General features: G+C 35.2%; 2 protein-coding genes across 2 annotated transcripts; both read left to right on the top strand.

The window, feature by feature from the left end:
* The first annotated feature begins 590 nt into the window (after positions 1 to 590).
* LOC145233136 (serine/threonine-protein kinase 38-like) lies at positions 591 to 7662 on the top strand. Its single transcript, XM_080097794.1, has 10 exons — positions 591 to 710; positions 1246 to 1425; positions 2297 to 2419; positions 2746 to 2829; positions 3131 to 3254; positions 3632 to 3889; positions 4818 to 5006; positions 5422 to 5617; positions 5902 to 6014; positions 6508 to 7662. Exons 2-10 carry the CDS (start codon positions 1246 to 1248, stop codon positions 6600 to 6602), a joined length of 1362 nt encoding a protein of 453 aa, XP_079953920.1. The 5' UTR covers positions 591 to 710; the 3' UTR covers positions 6603 to 7662.
* A 310-nt stretch (positions 7663 to 7972) lies between these two features.
* LOC145233134 (trafficking protein particle complex subunit 10-like) lies at positions 7973 to 23261 on the top strand. The gene is made up of 25 exons (XM_080097792.1): positions 7973 to 8178; positions 8536 to 8756; positions 9210 to 9412; positions 9694 to 9889; positions 10466 to 10577; positions 11414 to 11661; positions 11985 to 12176; positions 13142 to 13279; positions 13599 to 13741; positions 14402 to 14542; positions 14737 to 14883; positions 15315 to 15513; positions 15927 to 15996; positions 16300 to 16481; positions 16970 to 17164; positions 17709 to 17851; positions 18246 to 18400; positions 18455 to 18598; positions 18825 to 19390; positions 19454 to 19561; positions 19626 to 19856; positions 20337 to 20507; positions 20577 to 20724; positions 21344 to 21547; positions 22361 to 23261. The coding sequence occupies exons 1-25, from the start codon at positions 8154 to 8156 to the stop codon at positions 22510 to 22512; spliced, it is 4434 nt and encodes a 1477-aa protein (XP_079953918.1). The 5' UTR covers positions 7973 to 8153; the 3' UTR covers positions 22513 to 23261.
* Positions 23262 to 24425: the final 1164 nt, after the last annotated feature.

Here is a 24425-nt window from a genome sequence, read left to right on the forward strand (position 1 = left end):
TGCTTCGTGTGTTGCCAAAGATAACAACACATGTATGCTATGTACAAACTTGCCAAACTTATGTAACTGTGTGTTTTATTGCTGTTTGTGCAAATTCTGCAAAGAAACAGTTTTTGCGTTTTTTCTTCATCACATCATTGTCAAATTCATTTAGTTCAGCGCCATTTTAAATGACCCAAACCAGCGTTTTTCACTTAATCATGTTATACGCCGGGCACATTGAAGCGTTATACCGAATCACCCGGTCACCAAGCCTTCCCACACGGTGGGCAAAAGCTAGAAAAAAGTAGCTTTCCTGCGATGGGATTCGAACCCACCACGTTTGTCCGGAACGTGTGCTCTGCCAACACTAGAAAACTGTTTGGACTATCACATCCTTATTTTAAATTAAAATCAATTTCAATGACCCGCATGTTAAAATTTAATTTCCAAATTAAAGATAAAGTTTAACAAAAATTACAACAAAAATGAAATTATCAACATTCAAAAGCACATTTCAAAAGATTTTAAAAATTACGTCATATAAATACAGAACAGCGGCATTTAACGATAAACACATTTCAATTATTTTCACCGGCTGGTGGCGATAAAGTTCTTCGAATGGACTTCTTCCGTTTTGTTTTGTTAAAAAATAGAAAGACTGGAAATTTCTGCAAAAACAATGAGGTAGCAAGTTTTTTTTCAACTTGGAGATCGTTTCAGCAGCAAATGTAAGTTGTTATTTGTTGGATTGTTAAAAAACGTGGAGAAAAGTTTTGCAACCGAATTATTATTTTTTCCCAAACATGCCATAATAAATCAAAATTCTATGCTGTTATTTTGCAGTCAAATACTAAAAATTACCACTGTCTAGCAAGTAAGTAAGTAAGTAAGTAAGTAATTTATTTTTGCGCTGTTTAAGCGGCAGGGTGGCGAAAGACCCTAAGGTCACCTTGTCAGCCACCCTTGATTTCAAAACAGGCAATCAAATGAATAAACAAAACAGAAAACATAGCACTACAAAAATGTTATATTAAATTTTTCTTACGTGTGTTTAGTTGACAAAATTTTATGCTTTAAACAACAACAAAACCAGTTTAATTATGGTTTCTTTCACCAAGCATACTAAAAATTGTATATGATGCTAAAATTGGTACTTAAATTTCGCTGTCATTAAGGAAAGCAGTGATTTAAAATACTTGTCAGCAGTATGACTGTTTAGCTTTTTTGGAAATAATATACAGTACCAGTTTATTTTATCAACAGATGGGTGATCGCACGAATTCTGATGCGTCTTTGAGCACTCACACTTTAGAGAAAGTTAAAAAAGCGAAAGTGTCGATTGAGACGTTTTACTCGAACTTGGTGAACCAGCAAATTGAGAGAGATGGACGAATGCAAAACCTGGAACGACAGATGAATAAAGGAAACCTCAATGAGGAAGAGGTTTTTTCTTGTTGTTGTTTTGTTTTGTGTTTTTTAAATACATTTTAATAACTTAAGCACAGAACTTGCAGATTTAAAACTGTACAGCAACATACAACCCAATATATTTGTGTACGGCATGTTGTTTCAATAATCATTTGGCATCTTTACATCATTTCCAAACATGAAATTGAGTCATGTATTTTTCCTGGTCATTTACAAATCCAAAATATTACAGTAGTGCATGATTAGGTTTAGAGCTGTGAACTAATATGTTTTTTAAAGCTTTTGTTAGATTTAACATTGAAATACTCGGATGTATTTGAGGTGTGATACCTTATCAAGTTTATTTACTAAACATTCCCATAGGGCAGGGGTGTGCAACCTGCTAGTCGTGGGATAAATGCGGCCCTTGATTCAAGGTTGTGCGGCCCGCACAAACGCTTGAAATTCAAATGTACTGACAAACGAGTCCAACTATTATATTTTTGAGCAGATTAATGCACCCGATGCTATTTTTCTGCAACCAGGCAATATGTGGCTAGAATCAAATGTGATATTTACTTGTAGTTAAGCATATTTGGTAAGTAACAAAGAAAAATCACCTTGTGTTATACACAGGTGCGGCCCGCGATCTAATTTTTGGCAATTGTGTTTGGCCCCACAGTAACAAAGGTTGCACACCCCTGCCATGGGTCGTGTAGTTTTTTTTGCAACAAAAAATCAGTATTTGGTTGCTGGTGAATAAACGTATTGCGCTACACATTTTAGTAACTTCTTAGTAGGAGTTTGGCAAAACTTTTGTTGTAAAATAATGTAAAATAAATATGCACACAGGTTTGGACTCTTTTGTGCCAAAATTTGTTTTCCACTATTATTTTTGTGATTTCAGAGAGAAAGAAGAAGATTGGTTCATGCACAGAAAGAAACCGAATTCCTCCGATTGAAACGTACCAGATTGGGGCTAAGTGATTTTGACATGTTAAAGATTATTGGTCGTGGTGCGTTTGGGGAGGTAATCAACAGAATAAAATAGTAACAGTAGTTTTGCTTATATAGCATTATTTTGTTGGCCATTTATTGCAAAACTGACAATGTCTTGTGGTTATCTCCACTTGTTGTTGTTGGAATCAACTTTTTTTCTCTGTCAAAAGTACTCATCTATTCATTTTAGCAGACTGAAAACTTTCACAAGTCTAAAGTCGTAAACCGTTTTTTATTTTTAAACATACATATTTCACCTAAGTAATAGGCATCATCAGTATCCAAAAACAAACAGTGCAATAAAATTGGCTTCTATTCTATATATACATACTACACACAGTTTCTATTCGTTTTTAGGTCAGGCTTGTGCAGAAAAAAGACACTGGACATATTTATGCGATGAAAATGTTACGCAAAAAAGATATGATGGAAAAAGAACAGGTAACATATATACATGTCGATTTCTTGACTATTATACTGAAGTCAAAAGATATGATAACTGAATACATTAAAATGGATTTTTACTGGTAGGGTTTTAATTATACCTGGTTTATTGGTAATAAATACAAAGATATAAAATGAATTTTGTATGTAATATGTTTCAACCTCTTATAAAGCATTAACTTTTAACTCTGCTAATAAAGTCATTGCCAGTGGAAACTTTTATCAAGGTGTAATGAAATTTTGTGGTTATATTTTACATTTAGCCACTGAAACTTCAATATCACTTATGTCAACTCAGGTGGCTCATGTCCGTGCTGAGCGAGATATTCTGGTTGAAGCAGAAAACCTTTGGGTTGTCAAAATGTTTTACTCCTTTCAAGACCCTTACAACCTTTACCTGATCATGGAATTTCTGCCGGGAGGTGAAACAATAGGCTTAAACAAGATCAGTTTCTGTGCTGTTGTGGTTGTATTGTATGTAAATTGTAGTTAAAATTTATGGGTCGACACAGAATTTAACTAAGTCGAGGTGTTTGCAACCACCTTACGACATATAAATATATTTTGTTGACCATACTGTTCACTTTTACATTTATATTTCCAGCTCAATGAAGGTTGTCCAACACTAATTTTGGAACTTATAATCTAAATCTTACATTGCATTATTTACACATTTTTTCAATTGGGTTTAAATATGTTAAAGAATAAAATGTAATGATGTAATCAATAGTCTACCGAAAAAGTGAACCAAATCAAGTTCAATCCTCAAATGTGGTGAACTTGAAGAGTTTTCACGCAGGTGACATGATGACACTTCTCATGAACAAGGACACACTCACAGAAGAACAGACTCAATTCTACATGGCAGAGTCTGTTCTCGCAATCAATTCCATTCACGATCTGGGCTTCATCCATAGAGATATTAAACCTGACAATCTTCTGATCGACGCCAAAGGACACATCAAACTTTCTGACTTCGGATTATGCACTGGACTGAAGAAAGCTCATCGCACTGACTATTATAGAGATCTCTCTTCTGCACAACCTATTGATTTTTGTAAGTTCTATTTTATAATGTTTAAAAGCTTTTTTAGATTGGAACCAGGAACCAGGAACCTTTATAGACCAAAAATATGAGATAGTTGTTCAACTACTTTAAAACGATTTATTTTTGTTGCGCACTTGAAAATATCTTACAAGAAACTTGAGTTGAGTTTATTCCGCCGGTGATACAAATCGTAGCAGCACAATTGCGCTAAAATATTCACCAGGCCGGAAATAGCTGCGCAACGTTCAGACATTAAAAAGCGCGACAAAGTTGAGGGCACAATTGGTGGAGGGATGGTAGACATGCTGCAGCTACACCGTAATAACTTGTTGGTCAATTGGTTGAAAAATGCAGGTCAACTAAATTTGATGGTGACAAAAGCACTAAAGTCAGATTTGAACCAAGAACCTTCTTGCTATTGCAAACAGTTCACTTTACAACCCTTGCAGTAACCTTCCTGGCAAATATAGGTCAAACATATTGACATTTGACCACCTAATGTTCTATCCAATGCTTTAATTGACATTTAATGTATCATTTCATGGTGAGCATTTGTAGGTTTGCCAAACCGATTGAACTTATTGTGAATGCCAACTACATAATGTCAACAGAAAACCTTTTCTAACTGGCTTTGTTTGGTAATTAAATACATATGACACAATTATTTCTATGCATTGTGGACAAGATATTAAAGTAAGAATCAAAAATCTTTATTTTATGAAAACTTACTTTTGGTTTCTTACTACTAATTTAGCTTTTTCAACCAATAATAGTATTTTATTTCCACATTTTCAAATTAGTGCTTTGCATTGGTGCTCTTTGCTTTTGACAGTTGTGATTTTCACAGTAAAATTGGGAAATAGTGTTTATTTAACCAAATATATTTAGCTTTTCATTTAACAATGCAAACTAAGTATTATTATTCAAATTAAACCAGCAACACGCCCCCTCACTGCCAATGATTCAAGACGAAAAGCTGAAACATGGAAGAGCAAAAGACGGAAGTTGGCTTACTCTACGGTGGGAACACCCGATTATATTGCACCAGAGGTTTTCCAGCAATCGGGATACACACTTACATGTGACTGGTGGTCACTAGGTGTCATCATGTACGAATGTCTGATTGGTATGTTATTGATTTTCTTTACAGAAAAAATCTGTAGTATAATGCATTTGTTGCCACTTTATACATGTAAATAGTAGGGATAGGCCAAAACTGCAAATGTTCTGTTTGGTCAGACACTGAACATCTTCTGTTAATGCTCGGTGCATTGTGACGTCACAAACATTCCCGACTCCATGCTAGTTTTGTAGCTTTCCAAGGTCTCTTACATAACCAGTTGTGTATTAAGCTGTACAGGCTCCAGAAGGAAGCATTTTTCCACCACCTAGCGCATTTAAATAAACAATCATTTTGGTCTGTCTTTGTTTACCAAACCATAACTCTTTTGTTTGTTTTTATTGAACAAAATGATGTCTTTGGTTGGTCCAGGACATCTTTTATCATTACAGTATTACTATAGTTTTATTTCATTTTTCAGGTTACCCACCATTCTGTTCCGAGAGTCCTCAGGAAACTTATCGCAAAGTTTTGAATTGGAAATCGACGTTGGTGTTTCCTGACGAGGTTCCCATCGCTGACGTCTCTCGCAACCTTATTTTATCCTTGTGCACAGAACCAGAGAAGCGGCTCGGACAAACTGGAGTCGATACACTCAAAAATCATCCGTTTTTCAGGTTTGAACTTTTCTTCTTAGATGATTCAGCTGCAAAAAGACCTAACTTTCAATTTATAAAAGGTTTTGCTTTAGGTAACAAAAGTACATGTAGCTGAGGTTATTTTTTGAAATCGCACAAATTGAACAAACCACATTTTATGCTCTATTCAAAATTTCATTTTTAATTAGAATCTTTTAGTCACAAACTAACGTGACATTTTATGCTCAACGCCATTTTTAATTTGGTGTAGAATTTTTCTGTTTTACAGAAAACAATTTTTTTTTTCACTTTTCATCTTCCAGAGGTGTTGACTGGGAACACATCCGAGATCGGCCGGCTGCAATTACGATAACAGTTCGAAGTCTGACTGACACCTCAAACTTTGACGAGTTTCCTGAATCTGACCTTAAACTTGGTGAGCAGTTGTGCACTTTGTACATAATAATGTGACACAGAAGTGTTTGCTGCTCCACAAAATAAAAATGTTTAAATTGTTAGGGAGAAAATTATTTTACTTCGACCCAACATAGCAGCTGAAAAATATTGTTAATGAGGTGACAGATTTATCGATAAAATCTATACTGGTAAAAAAAATGTATAAGAAGGCGAGTTATGACTAGATTTCATTAGATTTTCATTACTGTGTTGTAAGACAAAAAATTGTGACTTGTAGGAAATTATTTCGAACCTTATCACATTAACAAAACTAACTTTTTAGGTCTGATGACCTCTGTGTACCTTCTTCTAGAAACTTCTTTAAATTTTTAGCATTCCCTGGTCCCTATAAACTATCTCAAGTGTTCCTTTGGGTCCATTAATTCCTGGTCGGAAACCCCATTGTTACAGATGTTTTCGGCTTTATACATATTTATTTTCTGCATATTTACTTGACAATCATGTTGTTTCAGATCAAATTGATGAATCAAAGGACTGGGTTTTCATCAATTATACTTACAAGCGATTTGAAGGGCTTACACAGAGAGGTAGCGTCTTGCTGCCATGAAAAGTTGAAACAAGTTTATGGCGTGTCATGAAATGCTGGTCCGAAAAAAGTAGTGTAGGATGATACTAACCATCATCATAACATGCAAACGTTTAAATTCTATCGTTTTAGTGTACGTTTCAAAACACAAATTGATATTTTATGAAATTTTGTTTCTTGCTTTTTTATCACAAATGGTTATGTAGTTGAAAAGTTTTGTTTAATGTATTCTGCTTTAAAAGCATTGTTTCTTAAAGTGTGGTAAGTTTGCTATAAATAGCCTGTCTAATATTTAAACGTCAACAAATTTGATTTATTTGCTGTTTGTTTGTGTAAAATCTGTAAGTTTTAAAATGTCTTGTTTAGAGTAAAAGCAAATGTATAAGTTAATGTTATGTATCGAAGCAAGTGACCATCTCAATATCAATGCTTATCACTTGGTTAGTGTTGTGTTAAATGCATATTTTTGTTTTGTTAATAGTTTAGCGTATGTTTGTGGTTAGATTTAATGTAATTACTCTGCCAAAACAGAAAAATGTGAATAATTGATGTAGCATTGTGATGTCATAAGCCCTGTCTGTCCATAGAAGAATTTAATGAGATGTTTATGATGTATTTTTTTCACCAACTCTTATCACAAAACCATAATTGAGATGTTTTCTGATGAATTGTACAAATTTAACAATCAAGTACAACGTTGTGTAAAAATTAATCAGTTCTGTGTTATTTTTCTGGCAACATTCATTTTTATTTGCACAGATTTTTTTTAAATTTCACATTTGGTACTGGTTTGATGACTTCGCATAATGGGCTTTCCCTGACGTGCAAATGAAATAAAATGTTTTCTAAATTCTTTAAATGTGACAAAACATATTCGACTTTTGTATGATATCTATGTGGTTTAATAACTTGGGTCTATTTTTCACCACTGTAGTAAACATGCGATTCATTGTACATCGATTCACTTGTTGTTGTTGTTGTTGTTGTTTTATTGTGTTTGTGCTTAGTTTGTTTGTCATGCACTGATGTTTGTGTACGCACTACCGCTTGTTACTTGACCATAAAAAAGAAACACACTCGATTGTGAAAGGAATTATTTTAATGTTTCTCATATGATTTTCATGTGACAGTCAACACGACTGAGATAATTGTCAGGTTTTGCAAATGTTAGCCAACAAATTAAATTGTCTTTGTCCATAGAAATATTAACATAAATATTTTGCCCAGAGTGACACGTTAAAGTTAAAATTCAGATCCAGTACTTAAACGGAACCATGGTAAGCCAAAATTGAAAAGACGGGAAGGAAAATTAAATCTGTTAGTTTACAATAAACAAAGATTAAAATTACTCACTAGTTGCGAGAAAACAATCTTACTTATTAATTTTCAGCGAAAATCTTGCACATTTTTCTTCAGAACTACGTAGTTTAGAAAGAAAACTTTGACAGTAATAAGTTTGAAAATTGGCGCTGTAAGCTTTCGTATTGTTCCGAGATGAAACAAACTAATTGAAGAATACCCAAGCATGCGTTTTTATGTAAGATTTCATCTGGTTGTTATGTGAGGCGTTCAATGGAAAACAAGGCAACACTGACATGTGAGTTAAAACAGTAAAATGAAACATTTTCCGATCCTGTAACCTTGCAGCTTATGCCTGTTTCCTCAAATAAAATTTTACTAAAAGCACTGGACATGTGAACAGGGTCAAAAAAGGTGGTTTAACATAAACCAAAATCTACAAAAAAGCTGTAAAACACTTTCCCGTGAAGTAAACATCAAAACAAACACTGGTATTTTTTAATCAGTTGCTTTTCCAAAAAAGACATGTGGAGCAAATCACTTATTTTAGAAACGTGTTATGACAGATTGCACAATATTTGTTAACAACCAGCTTTAGGTGCCAGAAAAGATTGAGAAACACTGTATTATGCTAATCACAAAACAAACATTTTAGATTCATTCTCTGAGTCTGGTGATGAAAATCTCTTTCTGACGTTGTCCACTCGATTGTGCGACACTTTATCCAACCAAACTGTGGAATGGAGGCAGACATACGGTCGAGCAAGTCACCAGTTTCAGTTAAAAGTTAAAATTCTTCCACTAGCCACAGCATTGCTCGAGAGAACTGACCTTGTAACTCGACCATATTTTCACATCTTCTGGACTGACTGCAATGTGAGTATTAAACCCTTACTAAGTGTTTGACAAGTTTGTAAGTCCAGAGTTGATACAACCCTTAAATGTCTATGCCTGAGTAATCTAACTTTCATATAGAAGTGTAAACTTATACAGGGCGTTTATTTTGAACACAATAGTCCAGAAGCATTTATCTTGAGCAAAACGTCTGCAAATAAATAAAGTGTGATAGGTAGTGTTGGTATGAAGATATGCAGGCAAGTGATTTAAAAATAGTTAAACATGCTCCTGTTTTTGCTGCTCTTTAACATTTGGTTGTGCAGGCATGGACTTTGTATTGAATAATTGAAAAACTTGCTGCATCTATGTATTATCATCTAATTCTGATCATGACTTTAGAGACCAATCTTTTTTTCTGTAATAAAATGTCTAAAATATCTGTCCAATTTATGCTTGCTTAAATCTGAAATACAAGTTTTTGTGTTTTTTTAGGATTTGGATCAATATCGATCGACTATTCGCACAGAAATCTCATCGTGGGTGAATACACTGAAGAATTACAAGGACACCGAGTGGATGATTGTGGTTGTTGCAGGAGATATTCTCTCGAGGTTGACCAAAGCTAAACTTCCAATTCCAAGAATGTCAATCCCCGATAAAGTCAAATCAGATTTCTGTTCAAAAAATCCAGAAAGGTTTGTAGGCTTGTTTGTTTTTTACAGGTGTATGTCTACTTCAAAATCTTGCTTATGTGTTATGTCATGATTCCCAGGACCAAAACATAGCTTTTTATTTGCAAGAATATACTCATGCTAATCAAGGTCTATTATTGTAAATTGTAAAGGAAATTTAAATGTATTTTTGGGGCATTTTTTGGAAAGAAAGATGAAAACATCATTGAGAATTGTACAAACAGTTTCATTAAGGTAGATTCATTCACATTTAAGTTTGTTAATAACTGTATTTAATCTATTAGGCTGCACATATTGCACGACCCAACCAAAGAAACCACGAAAAGCACAGAATCATGGACAGCATTAGGATTAAAAGTTGCTAACCAAACTGTTCGTTGTATGGAAGTTGTTGTTTCCAAATACGAGGAACGTGTCCGTGCAGAACGAGAGCGTCGCAACGAGAAATCATGGGATTTTTGTTCATATCTTATTTTACAGGTAATTTTTGCATACCATCAAAAAGGCTAAATCTTTAGACAGAATTTTTGTCCTAAAACTGAAAAGAACTTATAACCTGTTTCCAATGGTTAATTTTGGTTAAAAAACTACTTTGCACACACAATGGTAAGGTAGTAGTATGCACACAAAAATTATGGTAAATTCCTTCTAAAACAGTGGTTCTCAAACTGTGGTACACATACCACAAATGGTACGTCAGGGCGTTTCAGGTGGTACGCCAATAGCTTTCTTCTAAACCTAATTCAGGTCACATCAAGAATTGCTGCTCAACTAACCGAAGTGACCAGCCAAGTTTTTAACAGAACCGATGACAGGATGTTTTTTAGGAATCGCTAACACGCTGGTTTCATAAATAAGCTAGTGTAGTCAAGAAGAACTCTTGGTCTACCCATGTAAACAAGATTTAGGTGGTACACAGCGATAGAAAAAGTCGACAGGTGGTACGCAATCAGTATAAGTTTGAGAACCACTGTTCTAAAACAACTGTTTTGTCATGATATGAATGCATGCACAGAAAGCAAATATTTAAACTTGTTACCCTTGTGTGCATTTCAGGAGGAACTGGCTTTCATGTATGAAATGTTGGGAATGTTTTCTCCAGCGCTGGTGCAATATGATGAACTTGATGCAATGTTTACCCAATATGTGTTAAATGCAAATGCTGGAGGTATATTGTAATCAAAATACAGATATTGCTTAAATATATATACATTTTAATGGCTAATATTTTACACACACTCCTGGTTAAACAAAAAGGTTGATTACAATTTCTGTTTAATTGAATACTGAATTCCCTGTTATTACTTAATAGCCAGAAAAAGTTTGAAATATTGGACCTTGAATGAATCAGGATATAAAGTGTCCATTAAAAAACATTAATTTGCTCAATTTCAACTAATCTTGTTCCTAAAATTTTAGTCAAACAGTGTGTGAAATACCACATGTCATGTTAACAATCAATCACACTTATGTCCTCATTTGCATAGCGTCACAACTTTTAGGTATTGAATTGGCATGGGCTTGCTATAGCTGTTATAACCTCACAAGCATATGTTAATGCCACAAATCTGTGACACTGTTTGGGATATTCTTTGAATTATAATGTTTTCTGTTTTCAATTTGGTACATTTGTAGTGCAGTGTTTCCCAAGCTTTTTTGACAATTCACCCTCTAACAATTCATAGTTAATGCTGAAACATACAAGATCATTTAAAACTGGGTCTTTTGTTACCTTTACAAGTCATATTTCCAGCTGAAGTGTTTATTTACAAACCCTAAGTAAGAACTAAAGTGAATTCTCCCTCTCAAAGTTTTAAAGTTCGCCTCTAGGGAGAAATTCCTCCCTCGTTGCAAACCACTGAACTAGGGTTTAAATAATGGTCTAATCTGAATATTTAAGTTACTACATAGAATTGCTGAACATAACATTATCAGTTAAGTATTATTACAAAATGCCTTAAATAAAAATTTTCATACATTAAAGCATTATTTCTATTCCTCCAGATATAGCTCATTGGTTGTCACGCTTCAGTGAGCCGATCAAGCACTGGCATTCTATGTTGTTATGGAAACGAATAGACGGTGACGCACGTCGTTCCATTCTCGAAGGACAGGCGTCGATCATTGATATTCGCAACTATTTATTCACTCGTTTGTGCCATTTATTGTTCGAAACGGGAAAACTTACGGAGATTACGCAACGAATGCATATTTTTCTTCACTCACTTTCGACTGAGATTGCAATTCTTGAGGTAAAAAATACTTAGTTTTTTATTATTTACTCAAAATAACAAATCACTCAAGGTATGGTGATAAACTTTAAGATAACTGCAGAGCGGTGGGGGTCTGCAGAACTTTTTTAACAAAATAAAGTAAAGAGGTCCGAAAATTTTACAAATGGTGATTAAATTTAGCAAAACAATAAAATAAATAAACTTTTGTTTTGGTTAGAAAACGATAATAAATGTTTTTATGCTATGTTTATAAACGGAACTTGTCTCTTTGGCCACCTGGCTGACAACATACAAAAACACATAATATTGAATACTTATTTATCTATTTTCATGATGTGTAGATAACTGTGCCATCAGGAGCCATTGATTGTTGGGTTTTTATGTGTTGCCTCGAACTAGTTGGTGCCTTGTGTCGTAAATCGCAACTTCAAAATGAGACTGACAACACAGCCACTGACAATCCATGTTTCGATATGAGCAACGAACAACTTGTTCTGGAAAACGCAAGTTTATGGAACATTGCTAGATTAAAGGTAAGGCTATATGCTACCACTGGATGTCAATTGTAGGTCAAATATATGTTCAGAAGTTTTATATCGACTGATTTTGTTCATTGAAACCTCTTTCCATATTTAGCATTACATTTTGACAAAACAGCGGTCATTAATAAGCATGTTGCCTGTTAGAGGGTCACATATTGATTCTAAATGCTAACAGAACTAAAACTTTTTATATATGTATATATTTATATATGGTCTTGGTGTAAGTTTTTTATGTATGGCATTTTATTTCCATGTTGATGTTATTTCAATGGAATATTCTTTTAGTTTGTGACATGGCATATTTCATGCAATGAACATGTAGCATATCGAATCTGTTTTCTGTGATGTACTTATCTTTTAATCTGGGGATTTAGTTACAATGCCAATATTAAACCAAAATTGTTTTGAGTCGAGCTCACATAAAATGATTACAATTTCTTGTCTCACATGTTGCGATGGTTAATATTGTTTTATTACTGATTGCAAATTCAACAAATTTGTGTACCCCCATGTGCCCTCTTATAAACATTTCTTCTGCAACTAATTACAGTCAGGAACCATTTCAGGTACTTCTTGGCCAATTCGGATCCCAGTAGCATATCAAGTCACAAAATGCATTTAATTATAAGTCATTGAGAGTGATTATACTGAAGAAAATCAGATCCTTCAAAACACAACACATTCATTGACAAACCAGTTAGGCGAAATATACATATATTCTATGTAAATTCATTGATTGACTCTGTTACTTGAACAATATTTTCCATTCTCAATTAGTTAACCTTCAGTCAATATTTTATCCCATAAAAATTAAAAAAACACATAAAAATTGATAAATTTGTTTCCAGTCAACGACAATCATCTTTATTAGGTTTCATACAGTTAAGCTGATAGTACACAAATCTAATTTCCATCCATTTAAACTTGCAACATATATCTTTTATTTCTTTTCCCAGCTTTATTCCCTCGGTGAGTTGTGTGGACTTATGCCAGGAATAGTGACGACCTCAGCTCATCTACAGATTGTCGTTGATCTGCTCGCTGGGATGGGAGAGGGTGAGGAGAGAGGAGATGTGGCTACATCACCTGCACTGGTAGGCAATATGGAACTTTGTGGTTGTAAATGTCAAGTAGTAGTTATTGTTTTAAACAGTGCGAATATTACTGTGCCAAAAACGCATTCATACAAGTACATACTATGTCATTGCTGCTACAAGTAGTTGATTGGTGGAAAACTTTAAAACAAATTACAAATGATTTAAATGTTTTGAGTTGTGCAGGCCTGACTGAGATGTTGATCAAAAACTTATTTTCTGTAGCAAATAAAACGTTTTTGTTTGACTATAAGTCCACAGACTAGTTGTCAGTTTTTGGGGGGGATAGCTAATAACAACTATTATATGTTTTATGAAGGTTTTGAGAGAAGCACTTTCATCGAAAAACAACTTTCAAAAGCAATACTTTGAACTTTCTGAACTTGCGATGGGAACATTTAAGCACATGGGTCATTTTCGTGCAGTTCGATGCATCGGGAACGACATGGCTGAGTTTTATCTGTAAGTGAAGTTCTCCAAGTAAAATCTCTATTTTTCTACAGGTTTTTGAAGTTTTTGTAAACCTTTATGGTAGTTTGTAAGTGGTTGACAATAAGACTGCGAAATACAATGTTAGCATAAAAGACTTAACAAACTGTGGGACAATGTTAACAAATCTACATTACGTTAAAGTGAAATTCAAAGTAGATTTGTTCTATCCAACTTTTCCACATATTGTAGGCAATGTGCGTGGACAAAAAAAGCTTTAAGGTAAAATTAAATTGTTAGCCATAATGCTGCATAATCAATGCATGGTCGAGGCTGTTATTACACATCTTGACTGACACAAATACTATAATTAAAAGGTCCAAATGTTTAATTACCTCTATTTTGAGGTCCTCAATTTGCCTGTGAAAGATCTTTCATACAACTGTTTAAATGAATTGTCTAAACCAGTGGTTCTCAAACTTTTACGTGGCGACGCCTCTGGAAAAGTAATCTAATCTTGCGACGCACCAGCAAATAAAAGTTAATGAGGAAACTTGCTATTAAAGTTGTGTTTATTGATACAACAACAAAAAGTCCACAAAACGGAATTATTCTGCGACGCTCTTGGAAAATTGAAAGGGCGTCGCGACGCACAGTTTGAGCACTACTGGTCTAAACTTAAAATATTCACAGAAAACTTGGTGAACCAGCGCAGGCAGAGAATTATCTCATAGACACAGTGAGAATGTACGAAGCAGATGGATGGCCACTGCTGCTTGCAAAAGCCAATAAAATGTTGGCAAGATGTTACAAGAAAATGATCAATATTAGGAAGTGAGTTATCATTGTGTTTGTGTGAAATATTATCAGACATATTTTGTTCAGTTAAACAAACCTGTCCTTGAAAACTTTCTTGCAAAATGTTTTGTTTTTTTTGTTCAACTTTTAAATTTGTTAAAAAGAATAATTAAGAAGGTTTGTGCTTGTTTTAGTCATTTTTAGTAAAAATGTTTTTTTTTAAATTGCAGGTATTTGCGACTGTGTTACTCGCTCATGTGCGACGAGATGATCTCTCAAGAAGAAAGAATATTTTATTGCGACGAGTTTAAATCACTTTCAACTGATCTCGGAGACGACACACTTGCACTTAACATTCATCCTCTTGCATCTGTCACGTGAGTTTGTATGAGCACATTTCAATCTTATTTCGCCGGGTTCTACTTTTCCCTGTCGGTTACAAACTGTGTGTGCAGTATTTTATATTGTTATATGTCATCAGAGGCAAATTGTTATATGACATATAGAAACAACAGGCACATAATATATGTCTTTAAACTTTTGATAAAGTCATCCACCTTTTATGTATGGTATATATAAGTTTGTTTCACCAAAAAATATGCATTGTTGCTTACTTTAAACTTAAACCAAAAACACCAAAAGTACAAAAATTTAAAAGGGTAGACTGAAAAATTAAAAATTAAAGACTGAACAGATTTTGACTAAATCCTCAAATTGTATCTGTTTCATCTGCATTAATACTCTGCCATATTATTGCACTGTGTACTTGTTATTAATATTGACATTATTGACTTTTTTCAAACCACAGATCAATCCAGTTTATTCCGGCTGAAACCAGTTTGCGATTAAACTCAAACCATCATATTGTTGTCACTATAAATAGCAACGCACCAAAACCAATGACATTTCAGTCGCTGCAAATTAGTTTGGATCACCTCGGTCCTGATGACGGCATCGAACCTCACAATATACCTGATGTTATAAGCTTGTCGTCATTCTTTTCAAGGGTGAGTTACATGTTATTTACAGTAGACCGGATTCGGTTAGTCTGGATATTTGCCCAATGATACAAATAATTTCTAATGTGGTAAAAACTAATCAACATCGGTTAATTCTAACAACTTGTTGGTCCAAACAGGTCCAGGTTATTTTTAGAGTATACGTATTTCTAATGCTTCTGCTTCTCATTACATTGTATCTTATATCTGATTGATCAGTTGTACACAAACTGTAGTTTGTCATTAGTTAAGAAAGATATTTCTTATTTGCGCTTGTGAAAAATTGAACCTACTGTTAACAGCTAATATTTGTGCATACTGTAATATCAGTTATGTTTTTCCACTTAAGTTTTAAATGGTAGTTTTTCTTACTTTAAATGCAAGAAAATGCAGTTTGCAAACTTCTTGTTATTTTGTTTCAGACCTCAGAAGATGAAGCAGATGTGAAATCACTTTTAAGCCGAAACTTTTCACATAACAGTTCAGCTTATAGTGAGTATTTGCAAAAAAAATTGTATCATAGTCGCCTAAAATAACAAAAAGTGATGTTTTAAAGATCCCTTTAACAATTACTTTCAAAAGCAAGTTGTGTAATTAAGCTGAATGGAAAAACTCCATTCATGAAAGTTTTTTTGATTATTTGAATTTGGAAGCTTTGGGGGTTTCCCTAATATGCCAAAATTTAAAAGCGAAAATTTATATATCCTTGTGTTAGAATTGTTGCTGAGCTGAGCTTATCAGGATTTGTAATTAAACCGTTACCAGATATAAAGTAGGTTTTTTACAAATTTTCAGATTCCCTTCAACCATTTCGACGACATAAACGATATGCGTCCACTACCAGCAGTAGAGAGTTCATGTCGAATCAGCCAGCAGAAATTAACGATGAAGGGCGGATAGATTTGATTCACTTCCAACATTCAAAACCGAGCAAGTTTCCAGCTTCGATATCTCTTCATGCACAGAGAGATCTACAGGTTCTTATTTATTGTCTCATCATGTTCCAGTCTTTAAGTGTTTAGTTGTAATAGTGTTAAACAGTAGTGTTTTATTGACTTAAAAAAAAGTCATTGTTCATGTTTTAATGCCTGAGATTGTTTTGTAAAAATGTTCACTGTTTTCACCCACAATACTCTTTTTGTTTAATTTGTTTCCTTTGTAACTTGTGCACTACAAAGTGTTTTTGTTTTTTTTATTTTGCTCAAATGCAGTTGTTTGCTAGACCCACGCTTTTTACTGTAATCTGCTTGAAATAATAAATCGTTTACTAACAAATTTAATGTTGAACTACATAAAACGTTTACATAATATAGTCAAGTATATTGAAAATAATGTAAACCACTGTTGCTTTGTTAAAATAAGGTTCCATGTTACATTGTAAGATTGCATGTCGCTTTTAATGTATTCTGTCAGAGGGTTGTTATTCCGAAAAAAGTTTTTTTTACCAAGTTTCTGTTTTCTGCAGGATGGCGCTCTTGCATGGGCGGGAATCACTTGTCGTCATGCCAACGACCTTTTGCGTCGTCAGGACAGCAGCCAATCACAGGTCGACAAGCATCGATCGACTATGTCCGTAACCATGGAAACGTACGAGTGTTGCCTAACAACGCGCCAGGTTACACTTAATCCTGGAATGAACAGAGTGAAGTTGAACGCCAAGGTAAAATGATCAGTAAAGCGTGTTGGAGTAAATGTGATAGAAATGTTGCTTATTGTCAGGGATTTAGAAAAGGGGGTCGCATTTTTACGTTTTGGCGTGGTCATAAATTTTGTTACTTGTGTTAATCTTGACAGGTTTGTGGATATATTTAACCAAACATTTGTGTTGGTAATGACAATAACGGCTTTTTACAAAATGTTCCGAACACATCCTAATATGGTTTGTCGTTCTAACTCTGGGACGTGGTTCAATTGATATCGAAGACTAAAAATGACTGTTTTCTAAATGTGTTATGTGGTGAAAAAATGTGTACGTCTGGGGGCTGTACACTCTTTACTAAACGCCTTCCAAATTATAAAATAAAATTTGACAAAATTATAAAATTAATGCCATCAACCAAATATTTTTTTGTGTTAGGGGTCTCTTTTAGCCTCTAAAAGTTGTGGTCTTTCAAAAAAGCTCTATAGACTCCTTGTTTTAACCATCATGATCCAAAATACATGTACAGACTGGTGTTCTCATAACATTTTTCTTATTTAACCAGACGGATTTGGAGGGATATTTCACTTTACAACAACTTCGAATGTCGTTGCATAAAACAAGTTTTGTGTTGCCTCGAATTTATCCCCTCGTTTCATACCAAGTCTCATATTTGCAACCCAAAGTTTTTATGGACCACAACGAAGAGTAAGTTGTATCTGAATTTATTGATGTTATCTAAAAGATTTTAAGCTGTTCATTAATCAATATTAAATTCTGTAAGAATTAAGAAATGAAGTCATTTAAGCTCAGATTTTTAAGATTTAAATATTTTACTTAAACAATGTTTTAAATATCTTATTCAAATAGAATCAAAAATAAAGTAAAAATTAAGATTTTAGGTAGTTTGTATTTACAAATGTTTTTTTTTTTTTGAAAACACAAAACATACATATGGATATTTTAAATAAATTTGATTTTTATCTACATATGTAAATTACAACAGATGTTTACCAAATTCAAACACTCAAATTGCTTCAAACACTTTTACTGTGGGCGTTGTATGGTTTCGATAATTACATACGTCTAAATTTTTTTTCAGTTTAATTAGCGGAATTGTTCAGCACATAAACATTGCAGTCAACAAAGGAGATTATGTTAATCCGGACCAAGAGAGTAACTCGACTCTCTCATTTAAAACACCACCTAGTGTTCGACTATTATGTGTGACTAAATGCTCTGTAGCGACACCTGATGGTAAGTACAATCATTTTTGTAACATTGCGTCATATTTAATTTCTATGTTTGCAGAGGATGTTAGTGAGATTGAGAAGCCCTCTCTGGTGACATCAAGTGATGAGACAAGCATAAATCTTCCATCAACTTCGCTTCATGCCACAGTTTTACTCAAAATCGCATGCTTGTGTCTCACAACACCATATGTGCAAAAACTAGGTAACTTTTTTTACAACAATGGGTAAACAATGAATTATTTGTCATGTTATTGAATTTGCATACTTGCTGTTACCCATAACGTATAAATAAACACTGATTTTGACATTTACTTGTGACTTTTCAAATTGTTTAAAATTACCAAAAAAGTTTTTTTAATGGATCTTTAAGTAAATAAATATGTTGTTGTTCATCAAGTAACAGTAAAAAATGTTTTTATTTTTCACAGACGTTCGCAAAAGGCACCGCCGAACTCACAGTGCACCCCCTGCAACATTCTCTCGCTCCCCCAAATCTGCCCCCAGACACAAACCCATTGTTGAATCGCCCCCTAACCCTTCCCCTCCATCCGATGGTGATGTCACGGACAGTATTGTCGTCCATAGTGACGTAGCAAACGGTAGTGACGTAACAAACGGCGGTGACGTAGCGATCACGACTAGTGAACCAACACTTGATGTGAAACAAAGTCGACTTTCGGATTTAAAAGATTCCATTAAGAAAAGTCGCAACAACTTTAAGAACAAGTTTTCCCGCGCAAAATCCCCGAAACCCGCGAAACCCCGCTTCGATGATTGGCCGACAGTTCCCCCCAACGACCCTGACGTCATAATTACGCCGTCGTTACGCATCAACGGCGATTTGATCGAGGTCACCTTGGATGATAATGACGTCACTCAACCGGTTGCGCCCTCCCCTTCCAAAATCACCGAAACCGTGTCGATGACTTCATATAGCGAAATGACGTCATCAAGCTCTGATGATGAAGATTGCAAACCGGTTTTGATAAGAAAGGTGGGGAGGTTGTGAATGTGAGTTGCTTCGGTGTAATTTGACCTTGAAACGTTTTTATTTCAGCATTCATCGACCTTGCCACGTCACACGCCCTCCAAGTCTGACGTCGGCCTCACAATCCCACCTGTGACGTCAGCAACAAGCAACTCTTCCAGTCAAATCACCTACGATGTACGTTTTTAATTTTTTCTTCAATCTCAATTTTCACAATTTTACGTTTTGATTTGATTTGCAGGTTACCATAACAACGCCGTGGGGCGACGCCAGCACTGTGACGTCACAGATCACGTGCAAGCGACCGGTGGAGTTCACGCATTCGTGGTCATTCGCCGGAACTGACGTAGTGACGAGAATCCTAACGGTTGTCGTTGAAAACGTGACGTCATCAGCTCTGACGTTATCCGAGCCAAAACTAAGTTTGAGTAACATCAAAGATATAACGTCACTCAACGGGAAAAAGTTTCGAGTGAGAATTTTGATGTTTGGTTGTAGATTGTTGGCAACGACCTAATTCCATCAAATCAAAAAATTGCTAATAAGATACGTTCCATATAAAGTTACAAACACGTTATTTTGTGCCAACATTAGAGTTTTTTCTGACATCACAAATCTGTTTAGGTTTTTAATATCTTGCCATCCAGGGTGGGTTAACTTGTGTCGGATTAAACATCTCATAAAAAATGCAATAGAATTAACAAAAAAAGAAATTGCAAACTGAAATATATTCGGTACAATGCATTCTGTCTTGTTTTAAATTTCTATGTAACTGTTAATGTCCGTCCGTCAGATTAAATCTTTACCTGATAAATGCACCCATATTGCCTCATTTAATCGGACTTGCAAGTGTGTCTACATTAAAACACCTTAACGTGTTGCACGGGCCCTAAAAAAATGTTAGTAACCCGGATGTAAATATGTCAAACTAACAACAATCATCTGGTTTCAGCCTCTCCGTGCGCTCGGCTCATCCACGTTTGCATGGAAAGTTTCTTCTTCCCCGTTCAACTCTCTCAACACCTCAGCTCAATTCCACGCCGACCTCGTTTCGCGGTGTGACGACATCAGTGATGACGTCACTTCCACTGTGACGTACCAGTTCGAAGTGGACAACCTTCGTGTGAGTACGATTTACGCTGCGCGCATCCACTTTCCGGATAACCAACCTTGCGCTGATCCTTTTTTGCAGCCGATCTACACAATCGCATGTTCCGTTGATGACGACGAGGAGCTACGTAACGGCGTGATGACGTCATTGCGCGTCGACGTCACTCGGTTGCGTGATGATCCGGACCACGAGACGACCAGTAACGGTCAGCAGCTTCTCATGTTTCAAGGTGGGAGGGGATTGATAATGTTGGAAATGTTTGAAATATTTGTTTCTGATAAATAGCTGCACTGACGATGCTGTGCTGTACATGTATCTTTAAAACTAAAGGATGAACGACTAAGTGTTTTTTTCTGAACTTACATCGATTGCTATAAGGCTCATTAGTCTTCATCCACCAAGCAACGGACTGGGTGATTCCAGCTTTAAGTTTCAATTACGAGTATTGATAAATAACTGGATTTAATTTCGGTTTGGAAATTGGCTGAGTACGACATAGAAATCATATAAACAATACTTAAAGACTGGTTTAAATAACTTTGGGAGCTTTAATAAGTGTAAACTTACTAAGGGTTGTTCAAGCTTTTGTATGTTGGTGCAAGTAGTCACGTAGGCAAACTTTTTACTTACTTAAAAAACAAATTTCACGAAATGGTTTTCGACAAAAAGTTTGCAAAACGTCACGTTTTTGTAATAAATTTTGGCCAGTCTGTTTTTTGTAATACGAGAAAATAAAAATAACCTCAAATACAACTTTAAAATACAAACTAAAATACCTGTGTGCCATCTGTCTTATTATTATACTTGGGCGCTGAAACAAATGTAATTTAAACTTCACATTTGTTTAGTGATGGACACTCGAGGGCGCTGGGCGGTTTTCGGCAAAAGCAGCGGAATCCTCAGTATGCCTGCTTCTCGGATCAGGGAAAGCACCCACGACGCCACGCACGTTGCTACGGCAACCGTCGAGGTCATGCCCTTGGTTTCCGGTTCACTGCACATGCCCTACGTTTTGCTTCACCGCTTCATGAAACGTCGCTCCAGCGAATTCGGTAAGCGCGTATGATATCTGTGGATAATGGCGTCAGTGGTTTATTATGACTTCTATGATAAATCATATACACGTGGAAATATACAATCTTCGTAACAAACAATTTCTTCTTTCATATAACCTAACTTACTTTACTTTGAACTGTTTGACTTTTTTCGCCCGACGACATGAAAGTTAACTGACGTTAAAAATAGTAAAATAGCAAAAAATGGCTCAGGGATTTCTTTGTTAAATATCTTGCACAAGTTTAAACGCCCCCTATGTATTAAAGCGGTACTCGGCTATAAAGGATGAAGTGGATTTGGTTGAGCACTCATAAATACTCAAAGCTCGGTCAAGTACGCTCGAACTATTATGTCGTCACACTTATATGACGTAACAATCGATTAGTTGCCTAAATTATAATACGTGTTTTTTTGTTACAAAATGTACATCCGTGCAACGAAGCCTTCTATAGTTGCTGGGAAAACCTGTAAATATATTTCCCGTGTTTTTTACCTGGTTCGGGAAAAATGGTTAACCATACGCTCTCAACTTTTCTCACAGTTTTTAGCACACTGATTCCGAATACCGAACAAAAGTGTGACTTTTTTAGCTTTCAGATATGTGCTTATTTAGATCAGATTTTAGGTGCCAAATTTAGAAAAAAGATTTCATAAGAAAACGGCCACGATTAAGCGCATTTCATAAACCGTAACCGCGCGCGATCTTCTAAATTTGTGTGACCACTGCATGGAACCGTGCACTGTTTGTTCGCCCATGCCCTCAACCCCCCCCAACGCACACCACAACACTCAACATGTTTCTGTTTCAGACGAACAATTGAGTTCAACACAAAGTCCAGTCCTTAAACCACCAAGATTGCGAGATTTCGAACGTGGCGAAGTCTTCTATCATCACGTCGCCCACCAGGTAGCGGTCCTCCCTCCCCAGTCTGACGTCACGCATTGCGTCACCGAGTTATGACGGCATTTGCGAAAAAGGCCTGCCGGTTTTTGAAATTCTAGCATCAAAATTTAACTTTTCGACTGTGACGTCATATACGTTAGAATGGACACTTACGTCACTGGTCATTATTACGTCATAGGTATGTTGCCATCGCAACATAGGTATGTTGCCATGGCATTGTATTGTTTGTTTTTTTGCATAGTGTTAATTCCAGTAGTTCCCGTCGCGAGTGCAATCATGCGTACTTTATGACGTCATAAGTGTTTGTGTGACATCATAGATAATGACGACTAATTTCAAACGAGTACTTAAAAACTGCCAGAATAATAAGTTAACTGCGATTACATACTGGCATGTGGAATATTGTAGACCTCAATTTATGTTGAAACTTCGGGTTTGTTACACCATAGACATCATATAATTTACCCTGCTTTACATTTACAATATTTTTAGTAGTTTTGCGACAAAATAACGTAAGGTTTTTATGCCTAAAAGTTGAACTTGGTCCCTAAAGATAAATCTTATTTTCATAAAATCCATCCACGGTTGACTGCACAATGCTCGTTATTCAAACCCGCTTCAGCTGTCGAAGGTTTATGACGTCACTGACCGACATTAATATGATTTCAATTGATACAAAAGAACTTTTCTTCGATCGCATATTTTTACCTCCCCCCACAAACTTATACACAATTGTTACCGAACACTAAGTGCTTTGTGACGTCATCATACCGCTGCATCGCAATAAAAAGTTCGTTCGACTGAAACTTTTTATCGTTGCGTAAAAGTGGAAAGTACAGGGGGACAAAATATTTCGTAAATAGGTCAAAACATGTAAGTGTAAAAAGCATTTGCAGCGGACATATTTGGTCGAGTTTCGGTTGACAGCGCACAGCCATTTTGCAAACCCAATTCGAATCTCATTGAAGCGCTTCTAATTTGCGCAGCTAGCAGAATATTAATGCCGAAAGTGCTGCATGTTTTTTCAGCGACAAACTTCCACATTATGGGAAAAAAATTAACAATCAAGTGATATTTTTCTGCAGTCATCTGTTACCGGTAACGATAATTTGATAAATTAAAGAAAATATTTTGGCGTTTTCCACATTAGTTTCTCTGATTAACGAAAAACACTAAAAAGTTTGCATTTATTTATTTGGAAAACGCATAAGCACGGATATGCTACAGTGGAATTTATAATAAGAACTTGGCCATGATGAAAAAAATAGAACGTCAAAATGTTGATACTATTTCAAAATATATTTTTTATATTTTTAACGACTTTTGTTCGACGAATGAAACAGTGCCTTCTAATAATTTCTCTGTGCAGTTATTTCAACGAACATTTAAGCAAATTTTCGAGTTAGCAGACATTAAACAAACTGAGTAATTCGACGAAGTAGTCACAACTTGTAACGATTACTTTAATTTGTAAACACAAGTGGTCTATTCCAAATATCTCCACGCTTTATTAGAGTTTCATTGAGCAGTGTACAGACATTACAGACACGACCAATTAGTACAACTCGGTCCCCAAACGCAACGCTGGCCCGTGCACTAATTATTCAATCAGACACGAGACTTTATTGTTCACCATTACACGCTTATCTGTGCACTGATAAGAAATTTATGTTGATCTCATTTCACAGCAATCAACTAATTTCGACGTAAACCTATCCATCGCCAAATCGTATTTTTCGCTCTAATTTTGTTGAATACTTAAATTGGAGATCAGTAAAATTCTAAAAAGTTTTTTTAACTGTAAAAAGCCACGGCTTTAGTCAAGTTGGGCCATTTTAAACAAATAATGTCAAAACTAAATAATATTATATTTGGTAATTATACACTAAAACGTCGTTTTTCCATTGTTCCAAACTAAACGTCTTTTATTTTCACTTTTTATCGTTTCAAGTTTGTCACTGAAAGTATAT

The sequence above is a fragment of the Phallusia mammillata genome, chromosome 6, assembly GCF_965637545.1.
Source record: "Phallusia mammillata chromosome 6, kaPhaMamm4.hap1.1, whole genome shotgun sequence".
Lineage (NCBI taxonomy): Eukaryota > Metazoa > Chordata > Ascidiacea > Phlebobranchia > Ascidiidae > Phallusia > Phallusia mammillata.